Source organism: Tursiops truncatus, chromosome 6 (assembly GCF_011762595.2).
Source record: "Tursiops truncatus isolate mTurTru1 chromosome 6, mTurTru1.mat.Y, whole genome shotgun sequence".
Taxonomy (NCBI): Eukaryota; Metazoa; Chordata; class Mammalia; order Artiodactyla; family Delphinidae; genus Tursiops; species Tursiops truncatus.
This window is the reverse complement of record NC_047039.1, coordinates 12,178,893-12,196,518: the sequence shown is the minus strand read 5'-3', so window position 1 is coordinate 12,196,518 and position 17,626 is coordinate 12,178,893. Positions and strand designations below refer to the sequence as shown.

Here is a 17,626-nt window from a genome sequence, read left to right as displayed (position 1 = left end):
CGGATGGACCAATCCAAGTAGGTGGCTCAGAGCGTTAGGAACCTTAATATCTGGGGGCGTGTTAGCAGATCCCAAGTGATAACAGGCAGAAGCGGTCTTTAAATGAGACAAAAGAGAGGTAAAAGGAAGAAAACTTGACGCGTAAAGTGCTTTTCTGAAATCCCTGCAAAGGTCTGGGGAAATTCTTGAGTAAAGAGTCAAGATCTCTCTTAAGGCGTGCAATTTGAATTGCAGGAGAAACTCAAATTTCACCTATCCCACAATGTCAAGTTGATTTTTGGTGATGTTTAGACAATCCCAAAGCAACTGCTTTTTATAACACATTAGAGAAGATATTTTGACCACTGTTACTCTGGGTATGTTCTTCAAACTCCAAATAGAAGCAGTAAACATGTGAGTATAAATATGACGATCATTTATTTAACTGTGACAATTTTAGAGAGCTTTTGGCATGCTCAAAGGTACAGAGATTTTTGTGGATGAGTAAAAATATAACTCGTACATTGTTTATCCCGCTTTGGACTAAGTCTTGGGTGACATTATCAATTTCTTGTAGAATTGGCATGTTTATACCTAATATCATGTCATGGGAAAGGAAAAAAATGTTAAAGTTTGCCTCCCTGGAGGGAGTGGGTATAGAGAAGGGTGTAGCAGACAATTATTTATGGATAGTTTACATGAATACAATTGTCATGGCTTTTATCTGATGACCGAAAGATTTTCGAGTTGTTTATTTGTTTTGTTTTGCGGTACGCAGGCCTCTCACTGTTGTGGCCTCTCCCGTTGCGGAGCACAGGCTCCGGACGCGCAGGCCCAGCGGCCATGGCTCACGGGCCCCGCCGCTCCGCGGCATGTGGGATCTTCCCTCACCGGGGCACGAACCCGCGTCCCCTGCATCGGCAGGCAGACTCTCAACCACTGCGCCACCAGGGAAGCCCTCGAGTTGTTTATTTTGATTAGAAGCAGCATTAAAGCTAGCTTTCCGGCGATCCTAAGCTTTCTAGTATCTAAAATTTAAATTCGTCTGTAGAGGTGTTTAAGGAACATCTCAAATGTGGAGCCACGTTCTGCTGAAGAAAAGCTATTACCCTTCTTTTCATGGGGACACACTTCCTGTAAGGGGGAGCCTGGTAAGATTTAAAAATTCAGATCCTAAAAGAAGTTCTTCTCAACAATGAAACTGAAGTGAGGCTTGCATAGTCAAGTCCTTCCCTGATGCCTACAGGCATAATAGGACACCTACATCTGGAAGAGCTGTCAGGAGACATACAGACAGACCAGAAGAGTCTAAAAGTCCAGCCAACATCTACTGCCAGAATCCAAGTTACGAGTACAAGGCACAGTGTCTATCTGGTCAACCATGAGACACTTTCCAGAAAGGGCTGAGAAAGCAGTAACATTCTAGGTCAAAAGACGACCAACAACCAAACCCAAATCCACACGCGAGCATACTTTCCAGGGCACTATGCAGAGAAATTAGCCTTTTAGAGAGATTTCAGGAAATTATCATTTTGCTGCAAGAAAAGAAGGAAAGGATGATGGGGACACTACCTTTGCTGTGAAGGTTAAATAATGGCTACAATCTGCCTTGAAATTCTTAGAGGGAATTACCCCCAATAGGCGAAGAAGGCCACAGAAATGGTCAGGAGTTGAAGACCAGTGATTCTAGTCAAGAATTATTTCAAAAACATAAATCTTCTTTTAAATTCTTATTGTGGAATGTGAAAATATTTTAATTTTTACATATAGTCACCATCTGTATCTTTGTAATATACGGAATTATTAAGGTTGACCGAAATTTGGTATACATAAAGCAAAAAACAGTGTGTTCCCCAAGTTCTTGTAAAAAGTAGGGATAGATTAAATAAACGGACGATTGGATCTTTTATCAGCATAAACAGGCTTCTGTCCAAAACCGTTTGCAAACTTCTGTTTCTGATGGGTTTTTGGTGACCAGAAAGCATCCTCCCAAGCTAAGCGTGTGTATCTTTCAAAGTTCTGGATCATCAGACTCATTCCAACATGTCCCATGTGCCCCGGGGACTGTGGACCTCACTCATTATGCAGTAGTGAAGCAGCTGAGAAAAAATGGGAGTCGTGATGTGCCTTTCAAAGTATTAGAAGCTCTGGTTTTTCATAATGGAGTTCTGGAAAAGGCAAGTGATTTGCCAAGAAAAGCCTTCCTAGGCCAGGTTGAAAAGGCTGTGGAGTAATTTTGCAGGCTCTATCTTAGCATGAAATTAGCATACCCCAACCCAACCTCTTGATCTTTAAATATGTTACACAAGAAGCCTTCTTCCACCCGATCTTTGAGCCACTTAATGGAATTCTGTCCCTAGAAGTTAAGTTGAAACATTGACCCTCATCTTTACTGTGTTCCATTAGGAAAAGCCATCTTTCCCTGACTCTTTCTAGACCCAAGTGTAGATGATATACCTCCATTATATCAGAGACATAATGAGTGCCCCTCACTCTCATCCTTAGGGAATCAGAAGCAGTCACATTGTAGCCAAAGGTAACTCTCACTGTCAAGTTTCACCCAAGCTGAGAAACTGGATGTGTCAGGAATGGTGGAGTTTAAAACTTGCTCTAAAAATAACGTGTCTGGATACCGGCCACCATCTTAAGTCTCTTCCTCTCCAGGCCCTCTCCCCGTAAAAACCCAAAGTGGTTCTCAGTAAGTTTAGCCTGGAAATAAAATCCCCTCACTCCATCAAGAAATAGCTCCAAACTTAGAGTGCATGCTCAAAATATTCATGATGAAATCATAATCCTATATTTATAGTCTTTTGGATTGTGTATGAAATTCTGTTTCCCATGGTGTTTTTCGTTGAAAGGGCCAGACATGCAAAGCGGGCTCAGAGGATGACCCAGAGAGCATCAGCCTCAAGGAGATGCTGTTTATCATCACTGTGAACGGGATGGTTGTGTGACACCCTCCCTCTTCCCTAAGCCCTACCCACTGCCCAAGAGTCAGGTCTCCTCCCCAGCCCATTCCCAGATGGTCCCTGGTTTAATGGTCCTGTCTCATCACCCACAAAATGTGAACTGGCCTTCCCAGTAGGAAGTGGAGTGGGTGCCTAAGATCATGCCCCTGTCCTGATCCTTCCTGTCCTCTAGACTTCCTCCCCATTTTCACTGAGGGAGATGGTATGGATCTTAATGGTTGGAATTTGATGATTCTCTCCATGGCTGGGTGTCGAGAGCCCCATGCAGCAGCAGACCTGCAAAAAGCTTTTACTTCTCACCCGGGCAGTGGCGCAGGCTGATTGGTCTTTGGGCACTGTAATCCTGGCAGATCCACGGGGCAGGGAAGAGAAAAATTTCCATTCACAGACCCCATCCGTCTTGGAGATCTTATAGAAGGTCTCTCCGGATCCCACTGGAATGCGCACCAGGTCCTTGTGCTGCCCCTCCAGGGCGTGGCTGGGTGCGTGCAGAGTATAGCCCAGGGCATGTTTGGAAGACTGCCTTCGGTGCAGACACTGGATTCTCAAGACATTCTGAAAGGCCTTTTTAAACTCTTGACTGGAGCATGGGTATATAATGGGGTTGATGCAGCTGTTTAGGTATCCGAGCCAAAATGCTATTTTAAAAACTGTTTCTGAGGGCCTGAAATCAGGAAAGAAAGACCCTGGAAGAAAACACACAGATTCATACATGTTATTTGCAAGCCAACGGGCCAACTGGCTAGGAAAGTAAAGCAAACCAACAAACAAACACCTTATTATATCTTTAAAAGTTTCAAATGATTCCCAATGCATTTGAGTTTTCACGTTTGACTGACTGTCCCCTAGGAACCCCTTGGTAATATCCTCAAAGGCCATTCTCACTTGGTCCACATGTGCAATATTATTTAAGGGAAAAGACCCAAAGGGTTAGGACTGTGCTGGTTCTTAGTGATAAAACATTACTTGGTGTCCGCTATAAAGCTTTAAAAAATGAAACTGTGAAATTTACACTGAGTCTACATATGCAAATTGTTTTTCCTGAATTTAAAAGTAAGTTGAAATCCATTCAAAAATTCATAATAAAATAGGGTTACCTGAATGTTCCCTTTGTTCTTTGATGCAGTATTATATAGGCACAGCCTAAATAATTATGAATTCTTTCTCTCCTGAATATTGGAGTTGTATATTTTAATGAGAATCCCAAATTTATAAAATATTGACTTGGCCAACTTTGGCCAGTGATTTTTGATTATTTTCCTTTGATGATGCCTTTTGACAATTTTCCTTTGATGATGCCTTTTGACATTACAGTATACTTGTCTGCTCAAAATACTCCAGTAGCAACAAAATGCTTGTCAATGGCTTGACATGCAGGGTCCTCCACAGTGCTAAACCCACTCTAGATTTCTAACATTAATACTTCCACTCTAAGAAGACTCACCACAAACTTTTCCCCAGATCATTGCTCATTTTTTTTGTTCTCTTAAGTTGGGTCCAGATGTCTAAAACGCTCTTTCCTGTTCTCTTCACCTATTTTAGGTGATTTAGGTGAAATCTGCTAATTTACGCGGCAGGGATCAAGTTTCAGGCGTCTTTACATCTTATGTGGTCACTATCTCATAGCTCTTGGAAGCAGAATGGCAAAAGCATGGAACCCGAAAGCAGGAACTGTCTTAGAGGTTATTTTATTCAATTATTCAATTTCCAAGTTAAAAAAATGATGATTAAAGGGGCTGTCACAAACTTAATAGCTACAGTACTAACATAGTGATGGATAAGGAGATATAGAACTCCAAAAAAAAAAAAAAAGAGATGTAGAACTCCAAACACAGTGTTCTGTATTCTCTGCACAACTTTTTTCTTTTGCCTCAGCCGAATAAAGGTCTTGATTTTATGTCTTCCTTTTTGTCTCTGCTCTAGAGACCCATCAGAGTCATGAAAAACTGATGGGTAGGCTTAAAAATCTACTCTGACAAGTAATGCCCTGAAATTTTGCAGAGACTCTCATAAATATAAACAAAGAGTAAAGTTAAATATTGCAGAGCCAGAGAAGGCAAAATGGTACAGTGATTAATGAGAGCATTTTTTTTTCTCTCTGAAACACACTCCCTGATAATAAATTCAGTGTGTCTCAAAGAAATTAAAACACACACACACACACACAACCACACACGCAGATGATGATGATGTTAAGTGAGAAAGTATTATTCTTTAGCTCCAAAGCTTTTAACATTTTCCTATAATTATAAGTTACTCATATGGAATGTCTGGTTTGGAACAGGCTAAATACATACAATTTAATCATCATTAGTAACATCAAGAGTTACATTATTCCTACTGTATAGCACAGGGAACTCTACTCAATACTCTGTAATGACCTATATGGGAAAAGAATCTAAAAAAAAGAGTGGATATATGTATATGTATAACGGATGCACTTTGCTGTACAGCAGAAACGAACAACATTGTAAATCAACGAGACTCCAATAAAAATTTTTTAAAAGTTATATGATTCGTATCAACATCCCCATTTTACAGATGAAGAAACTGGTTTAATGAGATTGAATAATTCAACTAAAGTCACTCAGCAGATGGTTACTGGGAGGGCTGGGATTTGTAATTGGGAAGTCTGACTTTGGGGCCTTTGTTCCTTTATCGAGTCTCAAAATATATTAGAATAATACATCTCTAGGGAATGAGGATGGTGTGTAGAGAATGATGAGGTGTACAGTTGGGGGTGTTAAATTGGAAAGATGGTTTTTCAAACTTAAGCAGAGAGGTGAAGAAAGCAGCCAATACCAACATGAATGGTGGTTTTGTGTGAATGTCGTCAGTTCCAGAAAAAGTTCATCTTCATTCTGATGCCTACATGTTGTCCAATATTTCTTCCTGATAGTAACAGTGACAGGATTAAGGGAACCTGCTTCACAAGGCAGACCTTGGCTCAGGCTTAACGAGAATATATGAGCAGGGCAATGCCTCAAGTTACCTTGTCTTGGAATTTCACTATTCTGTAGATCAGCTAGAGAGGGAAGTGTATTTCCCTTATTTGAAGAGCTTAAACTAAAAGAAAAAGAAAAAAAAACACATGAATTCTGAATGTGAATGCTAGTGAGGTGACTTGGGATCCTTGGAATTTCCCATAATTCCTTCAGGGACACTCTCTGTGCTCACAGAGCCCCGTTCTGCATTCAGACATCTCAACATTTCCTTTCAGTCCCTTTCCTCCCATTTCTCTTCTCTGCTTCGAGGCCCCCTTAATGCCAGGTCTGGCCGACGCAGCTCCAGGTCACTCTGGCCTTCCTGTTGTTGTCCACAGCTTCAGAGGTAAATACTGGTCCTTTCCCTCATGTGCCCTGCTCAAGACACCCATTTCCTCACTGCAGCTGAGGTAGAGGGTGAGAAAGGAGATGGTTAAAATGAATTTACACTAAGATTTGAAAGTCAGATAGTCCAGCTTTAACCCTGCAGGAAGACTGTGTTGCTAATGCAAGCAAATGTCTAGATTTTTGCCTTTTCAGATAGTGAATGGGAGAGTCTTCTGGCCAGAGGCTTTCCCATAAATGAAGCTGCTTGGTTTATCCCACCAGGTGTGTGACAGCACCTAGACGTGTTTAAACCTAGCATGATCTGCCCGCTCCCAATCTGATGAGCCCACAGGGGCGGATCATGGGACCTATTTCTCCTGCCCACTGTGTCCTTCCTCCTTTGGGGGTGATTCTCTCTTGGCAGCTCCCAGCTGGGGTTAAGAGAGAGGCTCATAACTGTGCTTCTTCCAGAGGCTTTCCAAAAGTTAAGAAAAGACAGCACAAGGCTGTTTCCATCCTTATTTATATTATTCACATCTTTAGACAGCTTCCTTCCCTTCATTTTTCCTCTCCTAGGAAGAGAAGATTGAGCTGGGATCAGGCTTGGAAAAGAGTTGTTGCTTCCTGGTCTCGATCAGGGTGTGCTCATCTCGGTATCCACTTCCCTGCTCAAATCTTTCCACTCAGGCACCATCTTCTCTGAACTCCTCACAATTTCTATTCCCAACCTCACTTTCTTCTCAGATCCCTCTCTTCTTGATGATGACGGTGTTTTTTAGACTAGGAAAGCAGCCGGACCATGCTTCTCTCTGTCGTCCACCCATCATGGCATGGAGCGCCAGGGTTGAACCTGCCTTGCTTAGGGATGGGCACCTCAGACCCAGTCACTAGGTTGTAAACTCCCTCTGAGCCGGTACCATGTCAGTTTTGCTTGCTCATGGAGCTCCAGGACCCAGCACACTGCTGGCATCTCAAAGGCATCCTTCTAATTTTTGCTGAATGAATAGCCGATTCCTTGAATGACCTACCGAATGAATGAATGGTCCTCCCCATGACTCTGCTTCACAGTGTGGCCTGGTTTCTGCTCTGCCTGGGTCATAGCTCTTATTTCTCTTCCTGCCCCCGCCTTCCTTATGTTGTCTTTCTTTTTTCTTCGGCCCAGTTTCTGCTCAAACCTCTGCTTTTCTCTGGGCTGTTATTACACTATTTTATTTTTCCTGCTGCATCACCTGGTGTCTAACACTCTAGTTTTTCTCCCCATGCTTCACAGGAAGAGCCAGACTTTTGAATTATCCACAGAAGCATAAGGTCTCCTATTGTTCTTGTCACCGTAGGTATGTTGTGCTCTTCAACAACTTCTGTCCAGACTCTGCTTCAAGAGGAGCAAATAGCTTCCGGCTTAATTCCCGGGAACCCCTCGCCCTGCAGGCCCGGTCATCCTTTGCATATGAAATTTGCCTCATTTAATTCTTGAGCTTTGGAAAATCCCCAAGGCCCTGGGGACTCTTCCCTTCACTGAGTTTTCCTCCACGATTTGATCCTGCTGCAGAATTTCTGACTCTTCTTTTTCAGGACCCTCCAAACTCCCTGATCGACTAAAACTTGGCCAGACTGAGATGGGCAGAGCATGACTGTATCCATGAACAACATCTTCACCCTTGGAGAGTCAAAATCTTGGCTTCCGTTGTCAGGGTCCCTAGATTCCAATGAGAAATTGAAACTGATGTGTTTGAGGGATGCCACTTAAGTCTCATCACTTGATGTCCCCTCCATTGGAAGCATTTGACTTTTTCTGATCTGGGGCTTATCTGCAGGCTTATGATGGTGGGCACTGGGGACCATCTTAGTGAAGGCTGTGCCACTAGAGTCACATTTTAGCTACAAAGTTACAGCAAAATTTGCTCTCAACGCCCCCAATACAAAGAAAACCATTTTCCGGCCAATGTTGGTCTCCTAAGTGAGTTTTCTCCACCAGTGTTCCAGTTCACTCTAAGACACAGTGAGAATAAAAATGGAGTTGTCAAATTCCAACCCAGCACTGGTAATAGAAGGTTCCTCTTCAGTTCAGCTCTTGCAGAATCAGGGGACTCGGTATAGAAGCAGAGTCAGTCTTCTGGGTTCTAACCTCCCAGCTTCTAAGCTTCGTTTCACCTACCTGAAAACTTGACATCTTAATGACAACCTTGAGAGACATTGGGTTATGACAAACCCTAATTAGCTGGAGTCACAGAATGCTAGGGTGTGAAGAGTGGCAGAAACCTAGCAGGCACTGTCAACCTGTCCTATGCAGATGAAGGTAGTACAGATGGGAAGGGAAAGTGGTTCCCACAAAATCATCTGCTCATCTGTGGTCCAGTCAGAATGAGACCCAGACTCTGCTCTGCTTCCCCCATTTCTGCTCCTGACCTTGTGCACCATGTGGCAACCCCAGAATGGCTGGGAAGTGTTAATGGCAATATGTCTAGCTGTTGTCACAGGATGACAACAGGTTCTGCAGAGATGATGAGAAAGAAGGGGGAGGAGAGTAGTATCATCAATAACTACATCATTTTAAAAAGTTGTACTGTTCAAACACTGGGGAAAAAAAGCAGTGGGTGATGATCTTGGAAGGGCTTATCTGAAGGGTATCACATTCTGAAGACTGGAGTTTAAATGACTGCAATTTAAAAAACAATATGGACTCCAAAGCAGAAGCTAATGCTATGTGACCATAGGAGACAATAACCCTTAATCGTTTCTCTTTGTCCAACCGGTAGTCTCTGCACATGTCTGGTACCAGTCCAATGTGGCCGGTATACCTCTAATGAACAGGGGAGACACACAAGCTGTTACACAAAGAGGTGGCCAGTTCCCCAGGCCAAGGAGCTCCAGTGCCAAGCAATATTCAGGCCAGATCAGTTGGCATCTTCTGGCCAGGAAAAAAGTTCTGTCCCATTGATGTAATTCCAGAGAAAAGCTGTTGGAATCAGAGTACGAGCACAGACAGACCCAAGTTTATTGTCATCCTGGAGGCTACCAGACGCCTCCATGTTTCGCTGCTGGTTTTCCTGTGTCATAGTGACTTGCCTGAGCCCTCCTGAGGTTTATCCAGGGGCCACCCTTGGGCAATTTTCAGCCAGACAAGAATATTTAGGTTAGCTCCCTGGAATGGTGGTCAGAAATCTCTAAGAATGCTGACCGGATTAACTGCAGACTAGAACCCTAGGCTCTCAACCCAAGATTCATGGATAGACTTCCCATGAAATGAAATACGGTCTGTGTATGAACAGAGATTTTCCTGAGAACAGGAATTCAGCTTTTCTCAGCTGCACACAGTGGTCTTGGAGACGCAAAAGATGGTGGAGCCTGCCTCCCAGCTACTGAGCAAAAGCTGAACCTCTGGCTGGGGCACGTCACTTAGCCCATATGTCCTGATAAGAGCATCCAGCTTACGAACGTGGTAAGAGGATGCCAGTTTACACCTCTTTAGAAGGACCTGCTCTTTTCTTCTCCTAGTTAACTGGGACTTGAAATAGCACAGCTCTCATCTTGTGCCTCTGAGGGCAGTCATCTGATTGCTCCCTGGAGAGAGTTAATATGTTGGGTCTTTTCTGAACTTTCTGGAGGGAAACTTGAATAGTAATCAAGGTGAGGAAGGATGGTGTGGGAGGGTGTAGTGAGCAGGGGAAGAGAGGCACATTGTTTGCTGGGTATATAGCATTGAACAGAACAACTCTGGAGCACTGTGGGGACCCAGTGGAGGATGGGAGCGCTGCCCCTTTTCTCTTTTTCTGGGGACTGAGGTATATCAGCCTATGGTTACTGTTGTCAAAAACCACTGCTTCTTCCAACCATGGTGGGGGAAAAGGTTGGTTGGGGAGACATTTTCTCATACCTCATACTTCTGCAAGTGGGAGACATTCTTCATGGGATCTTTCTGGCTGGTCAAGTGTCATTCTGCAGAATCAGGGATTTTATCCTGGAGGAGTCCAAGCTGCTCAAAGTAAAGCTCTTCAAAGATTTCCTCTCTCCAGTTACCGAAGCCCCAAACAGTATTTCTCCTTTTAGCAAAGAGGACTGTGTCTCCCAGAACGTGCATGTGAGGCCCCCAAACCCACGATGACTCGGGAGAGAATGACTCTGACCCAGGTGCACTCGACCCACCATGTACATTTCCCTAGAAGAGCTCTTTGTGTTGCCTGTTTCCTTTTGAAATGAGTACATAATTCAAACGATTTCAACAAATTGCAAGATTTTTTTCTCCTTTACTTAACAAAATATATTTTGATTCAGGAAAACGATAGTAATTAAGTCACATGTTCTTTTGTAGGTTGTTTCCTCAAAAGCAATCTCCTTTCATAAACCAACTTATTTTCCAAACTTTGCCTTTTTTCATTAAGGTCACCATTGTTTCATGAGTCTCACATTAGAAGCATCTTCTTATCATCTCTACAAAAGCTTTCTCCTACCACCCAGTGTAAAGAAGAGGTATCCTCAAGCCTACACCTGTGAGTGTACGATTTCTTTCAAAAAATTTTTCTTTCTCCTTTTTCTTGTGATGAGGATGTTTAAGATCTACCCTCTTAGCAAATTGCAAATATGCTACTGTATTATTAACTATAGTTACCATGCTGCACGTTCTATTCCCAGGACTTATTTGTTTTATAACTGGAAGTTTGTTATCTTTTGATCCATTCACCCATTTCATACCCTGTAAGTCGTCTTGTTTACTTGTTTTCTTTGACAGTCTCATTCTCCAGAGTGTCTAATAAGCACTCCAATGGTTTTCTTTTGGAAAACCAAAACTGTCAAAAATGATACCCAAGTCTGTGCCAGGAGGGATGATTAAAGAAACCTGTGGGGAGATGGCCAGAAGGGAAGAGGGCAGATTGAAAGGGGGGAACTCGAGGTCCTAGGTTAGGTTTTAGGGAAAACATCCTGATATCCATCCTGGAGATCTGTGTCTTCTGGAGGGAAAGAAGGGCTGGGAGGAGAAATCCCAGGGCTGTTGTCATCAGACACACCTGTGTAGAGGCATGTGTGACACTCTGAGGCCCAATGACAGTGAGTCACACTGAGTGGGAATGGCATTTGCTCCTCTGTGGTCCAGGCTGCTGGTGGCTCCAGGGTACCCATGCTCCTTGGCAACGTGGGGGCTTCACACACACACACATCTAGGGCCTAAGGTGCTATGAGACGTCATCTGGTCACATCCAAGGGGATGGGACAGAAAGCGGTGGAAGCCATGAGGGAAAATTCCCAGAAACAACCAAAGGAAGGGGAGGTTTTTCAAGGGGATAAGGGAACCTCGTAATAGTGAGATCGGCCAAGATATGTGTTGTACATGATCTTTTTGTTGCTGATAAGATCAAGTTCAAGCTCATCACCTTGTCATTCAAGGCCCTTCATCATTTGGTTTCACCAGCCTTAACACGACATTCTCTCCCGTTATTCATTCACTTAACAAGTAATTTGCTTAGTGCCTTCTACGAGACAGGCACTGTTGTAGACATTGGAGATAGAATGATCAGGAAAATGCACAAGGTTCCTGCCCCTGGAGTTTACAGTTTATAAGTATTTCCAATAAATACCTGTTGAACTGAATTGTGAATTTCCAACAGCAAGGCTATCTTCTTGCCATGGTTGACTTTTCACTGTAACTGTTAATCCACCAAGGTGACTATGGCCTCTGCTCACACGGTTGTCACCTTCATCCTCCTGCTCCTCTCTCAGTGACCTTCCCTCTCCCCTAGTCAAACTTGGATTCCTTCAAAAGCTCTCTGTCTTCAAAATTGTGCTTAAAATCCAGCTCATCCGTGAACCTTTCCTTCTTGATAGTGTAACTTGTTTTCTCACCTCCCCTGAGCATTCGACCTTAATTCCTTTTCTCTATATAGCACTCATCACCATCTTCTATGCTTATTTCTTCTTTGTCCCTTTCCTTGAATACGAACTCCTTGAAGGCAGAGGTTTTGTCTTTTCATTTCACTGCTATGTCCGCAATGCCAACAACAGTTTGTAACATAGAGTAGGCTCACAACAAATACTGTTGAACAAATAACACAGTCCTTACTTTTAATGTCTCTCTAAAGACACATACTACTCCTTATCCTTCCTTTAAATTTCCTTCAGTGACGAACAAAATTCTCAATAAATGTGTATCAAATCAATGCATGACATTTTTTGATGGAAGAAAAGGACATTTTGTATAAAACTCCTGCTTCAACCACTTAAAGGTGGAAATACACTCTTAAATGGAGGAGAGCCTGTCTTAACTCCCATTCCAACACTTTATCTTCCCAATCTTCAAGACACTCTTATTTACACAAAAATAAAACCATTCTACAAATAATTTTATACAGCTGAGTTGTAGACACTTCATCAAATGACTACTTCCAGTACTTATAAAGACATTTTATAGGGCCCTGTAGGAAAGGTCAGAGCCTGTCATTAAGATGCGATAGTCATCAACAGTCTCGCATATTTGTGGGATGTGAATCCAAGGCCAAACACCACAAATCCGAAACAGTGACAGAAACAACCAAAATCAGTCGCCCAGGGAGGAAGCATGGGAGTTCCTCACGATGGTGTGCCTTCATGTTCAGCTTAAAGGCTGCTGCAGGCTCTGTTCCAGGGTCTGGCCACCAGGGACACGGGGGAGTTGGCCATGTAAGAGGTCAGAGGTCAGAGGTCAGAGGTGACCAGGGGAGCCAGCAGGGACTGTTGACTCTGGACTGATGATAAAGATATGGAATCTGAGTTCTCTGGACAAGTCCCTACTTGGAAATGACATCCCAGGTCCTCTCACTGGCTACTGGGTCACCCAGAGGCATGTCCCCTGATGCTGTAGGCATCCTCCAGGAATATCATCTAGTTCAGTTCAAGGTAGAATATGAAAAACACTTTGCTCTCCACCGGGAGCTCCTGCACATCCCCTTCCCCTGCCTGGGTTACACCAGGGATGGAGGTTGCCTTTGGCCCCTGCTACTTCTCCCCAGCCCTAGACTCAAGCTGGACCAGACCAGCAGAATGCCTGACCTCCATCAAAAGCAGATGGTATTCAAACTGACATAACACACACGCATAGGCATTTTACTAGCTTATTTTTCAAAATAAAAGGTGCTTTTGGGGAAGCTGTAATCTGACTTCTAAATATAGCTGGGCAAACTAATTTTAAAATGCAGAAAAGGGTTGGGAAAATTTACTTTTTAATTTTAAAAGGCAATAGAGTATGGCCCTGTTTTGATTATAGACACCTTTGAAAAAAAGAAATGACTATGCCTCCATCTTTCATAATAAATGCAATGCCGAGACATCTCAGTTTTGCTTGCAGGAGACATTCTCATTCTTTTCCAACTTAACCAAGCCTTTTGCAGTCTCAACTGAGAACTGTCTGACACTCTAAGGGGGGAGATGGAGGTCAGGGAAGTTCATCCATTGCCATGGTTTCGATTTCTTTTTTTGCCTTGATGAATTCTCCAATCTCTATCCTGAGGCCCTAAGCTGGCTCCTAAGCTCCGGTTCTGTACACACAGCTATCACCAGACATTTTTCCTGATGTTCCCGAACCATCTCATCCTTTAACATAACCAAACTGAGTTCACTGTGTCTCACAAAACCTACTCTTCCTTCTCTGGTCCATCCTCAGTAGATGGCACCCCTTCCCTAAGTTGTCCCAGCCAGAAACCCACTGTCATCCTCAACCCTTCACTCTCCCAACTCTTCCACTCCATCCAGCCACCCGGTGCAGACCACAGAACCTTCATTCTTCTTGTCACCATCCATCCTAGTTCCGGCCGCCATCATTTCTAGCTAGGATCCCGCATCAGCTTACCGACTAAGCTTCCTGAGTCTCATCTCGCTGCCTTCCAACCTACTTTCACATTGTAGCTGGAGAGAGTCTGAGAAAACAAGGCTGATTTCATCTTCCTTGATTAAATCATTTCAGTGACTCCTCACTGAATTCAAGACCTAGCACAAATCCTGTACTAGGACTTAGTAGGTTCATGGGTCTGGGAGAGTGAAAATCCACTTTGCAAGATAACTAGTTAGTAGATTGTAGTGATCCCAGTGCCATTCAAAGACTCTAGTTAGTATTATAGAAAAGTAGAAAATTATAACCAACTGGAATAACGGTGTGTAACTGTTACCTCAAGTGAGTGATAGAGCATTTTTTTCGCTAGGATATGGTCTGGGGTTACAGGTGTATCATTAAGGAGTCCTTAATCCTAAGGAACAAATATTTGGCTTCCAGGCAGAATCATGCCCACTAAAAAGTCTTCTCAAGGTCAAGGAATAGAAAGCACTTATGAATTTCCAGCCGTTCCAGTGATAGTGATGACAATGGTTCAGAGAGTTTTGCAACATCTGGAAGGTCTGAGTTGGGAATAAAGATGCCTGGAGGATAAACATGGAAAATGGTGAAGAAAAAGCAAAGGCACAGACAAATGCCTTCGAGGCTTCCTGAAAAGAACTAATCCCTGCTGCATGGTGTGATTTTCTGTTACCAAAAGCAGTCATGTTTCTAAGGAAAGGTTGTTCCCCACTGTGGTGGTTCCCCTCTGAAATGCCCACCCAATATCTGCTCGTCAGGTGATTAATTCAGAACTCACTAGATAATCACAAACAATAGTTTTTGGATGCACTGTTAGAAAAAGTAGTTTCCCTCAGCAACTCCAGCCCAGCTGGGTTCAGTCCCCAGGCAAGTGTGGAAGCAGCAGAACTTTCACCTGGACTAGTTGTCAATTTGTCTCTCTCATTCACAGAAAAATTTCCATGGGAAGAGAAGAAAGCTACAGTTTGTAGCATGAAAATAATGACACTTATTGTTGTCTCTTATTCCAATTTGATTCTGGTGAGTTAGAAGTTAGCTCCACTTTACGTCTCGAGATGGTATCAGTGTTAGCAAGTGGCTGGCTTAGGAACATGCTAGAACCTGGGGCTCTGGCAGGTTTCCATTTTCCTAGTAGTTTGGTTTTTTTCAGAAAGCTTACATATCTAAGAATAACTAAAGAGGGATGCTATTAGCAGCAGGGAGACCAACTAGGAGACTAGTACATTAATCTGTCTTAGATTTCTGACCAATGGCTAAAAGCTGTAGGAAATCAGATTTGGGCTGCCCTGAAAATAAGTCTTAGCATCAGTGAAAGTATCCTAAGATAGGATGTATAACCACTCACTGAAGCATCATACTGGGGACCCAAGCATCATAAAGCATCCTATTAAAACACTCTTAAGGGACCCTTCTAACCCGGAAGTTTTAGAACTCCCTAGGAAAGCAAACAGTAGTACTGGGGGACAAAACATTGGTTGTTGTGAATGTCTTGCTTCCTTTTTAATACTGCAATAAAGAAATTGTGCATTGGAAGGATTTTAAGAGGCACATACACATAAGAATATGGACATGTTATTGGATCTGACAATTTACTCAGCTGATTTAACTTTTTCTGGGAATGGCATGTATTTCAATAATCTGTAAATTTTCTTCGTAGTCTATTTGGGATCCAGCATACATATTTTGATCTAACTTGTTGTTGAAATTATTTATAACCACTTCCCATAAACTCTTGAGGCACCTAGAGCCAAGCGGACATCTGGGCTACAAATAGAGAAGGATGTGAATATGCAGAAAGAGTAACGCACGTGCTCAGGGTTACACAGCTGGTGAGCAGAAGGGCTATAGATTAAAAATTCTTGTCTTCAGACTGCCGGTTCATAAACCTTTCTATTCATTAATACACTGAATTTTTCAATTGCAAGAGTAGAAATATCTCTGATTATTTGGGAGTGCTCAGAGAATCTGCTCTAAGAAATATGGATGCCATCAAGATTATTATCTGTAGCTAGCATTTAGATATTAAGTATATAGCTTGAGCCCTTGCTTATTTTTTGAGCTCATGACCCATACATGCATCTCCACTTAGATGTCTCACAGGAACCTCAATATTAATCTGTCCAAAATGACACCCTAATCTGTTTGCCTTCCAGTATTCCCCATCTCTATAAATGATATTTAACATTCACTCATTTGTTTGTGACAAAAACATGGCAGTCAATCCTGATACCTTCTTGATATCTCCAATAGACTATACCTCCTAACAATGCCCAAGTCTTTGCACATCCCTCTGTCTCACTGTCATGGCCCAATCCAAGCCACCACCATCTATCATCTGCAAGAGAGTCTTCTCATTGGTCTCCTGCATGCATGTGTCATCCTCCTTTTTCTCTAGGATGATCTTTATGAAATGCAACTAACTCCAATTCCGTGACATCTCTGCCTATATGTCTCAAGTGCTTTCCAGTGCTCTCAGATGAAATCCACAATCACTAACACGGCTCATCAGGCCATACGATCTGGTCTTGCCTCTCTCTCCTAATCTGCCTTGCATACCTTCCATGACGCCTCCAATCATCCTCACCTTCTCTCAATTCTCTGCCCCAGGACCTTCACACCTGCTGTTCCCTTTACATGTAATGTTCTCTCCATCTCCATCCCCTTTGTGGTGCTTACTCTTCCTCATCCTTTAGGTCTAAGATTAAATTCCAGCTCTTCAGGAAAACTATCTCTGATCTCTCTCTACCCACCTACACACTCCGGATTGCACCTAGGAATTCTCTTGTTAAATGCAACCAAAACATCCTATACTCTTCATTCCTAACACTTGTCACAATTGTTCTTATATGATGACGTGTATGATGATTTGCTTAATGTCTTTCCCTATATAAATTTCATCAAGATAGGAATTGTGCCTGGCACAGCATTTAGTAAATATTCATGAAAAATACTCACATTCACTGAGCACTCATATGCCAGACACCGTGCAATATATTTTGCAAACATTATCCCATTTAACTCCTCCCTACAGCCCTATGTGGACATATTCTCACCCCTATTTTACAGATGAAGAAACTGAGGCTTAAGGAGTTTAATTCACAACTAAAGAAACAGCTGAGCTCAGCTTCAAACCCAGTCCTGTTTGACACCAAAGCTTATGCTTTTAACCTCCAGATTACGCTAAGAGTAGGTCTCTGCTTTGGGGGCTTTCTAATGAAAATAGTGTTCACTGTTACAATGCTCAAAGTTCAAAACAAAAACAATCATCTGAGTGGCCAAGAAAATTAATCACACATCTTATGTACTGTTTTTCAGAAAGCAGAGAAATGTATAATTCAAATCATTGAAGCAACAATAAATTCCTCCAAGTTAATAATTTTGTTTGTTCGGGTTAGATATGATTGGCCACGTGAAAAACTGTGAACATTATATTCTGTCAAAAAACCTTTGACAAAACTCTATTAATAAAGTAGGCTTAGAAAACAATCAGGTTAGACTAGGTCAGAAGGTATGATTCGTCATTTATTAAAAAAAATTAGAGTTCAGGCCTAAAA

At 42.6% G+C, this 17,626-nt stretch overlaps 1 protein-coding gene across 3 annotated transcripts in view; it reads right to left on the bottom strand.

Annotated features, from left to right (window-relative positions):
* ADRA1A (adrenoceptor alpha 1A) overlaps window positions 1–17,626 on the bottom strand; it is a 99,049-nt gene that overhangs the window by 12,457 nt on the left and 68,966 nt on the right. For 2 of the 3 annotated variants that reach the window (XM_004316653.4, XM_073805820.1), the window contains exon 3: window positions 734–3,634. In XM_004316653.4, coding sequence (XP_004316701.1) covers window positions 3,117–3,634 — 518 coding nt within the window. In that variant the 3' untranslated portion in view covers window positions 734–3,116. Of the gene's footprint in view, window positions 1–733; window positions 3,635–17,626 lie in introns of those variants that run through there. The other variant, XM_073805821.1, reaches the window with a different exon arrangement.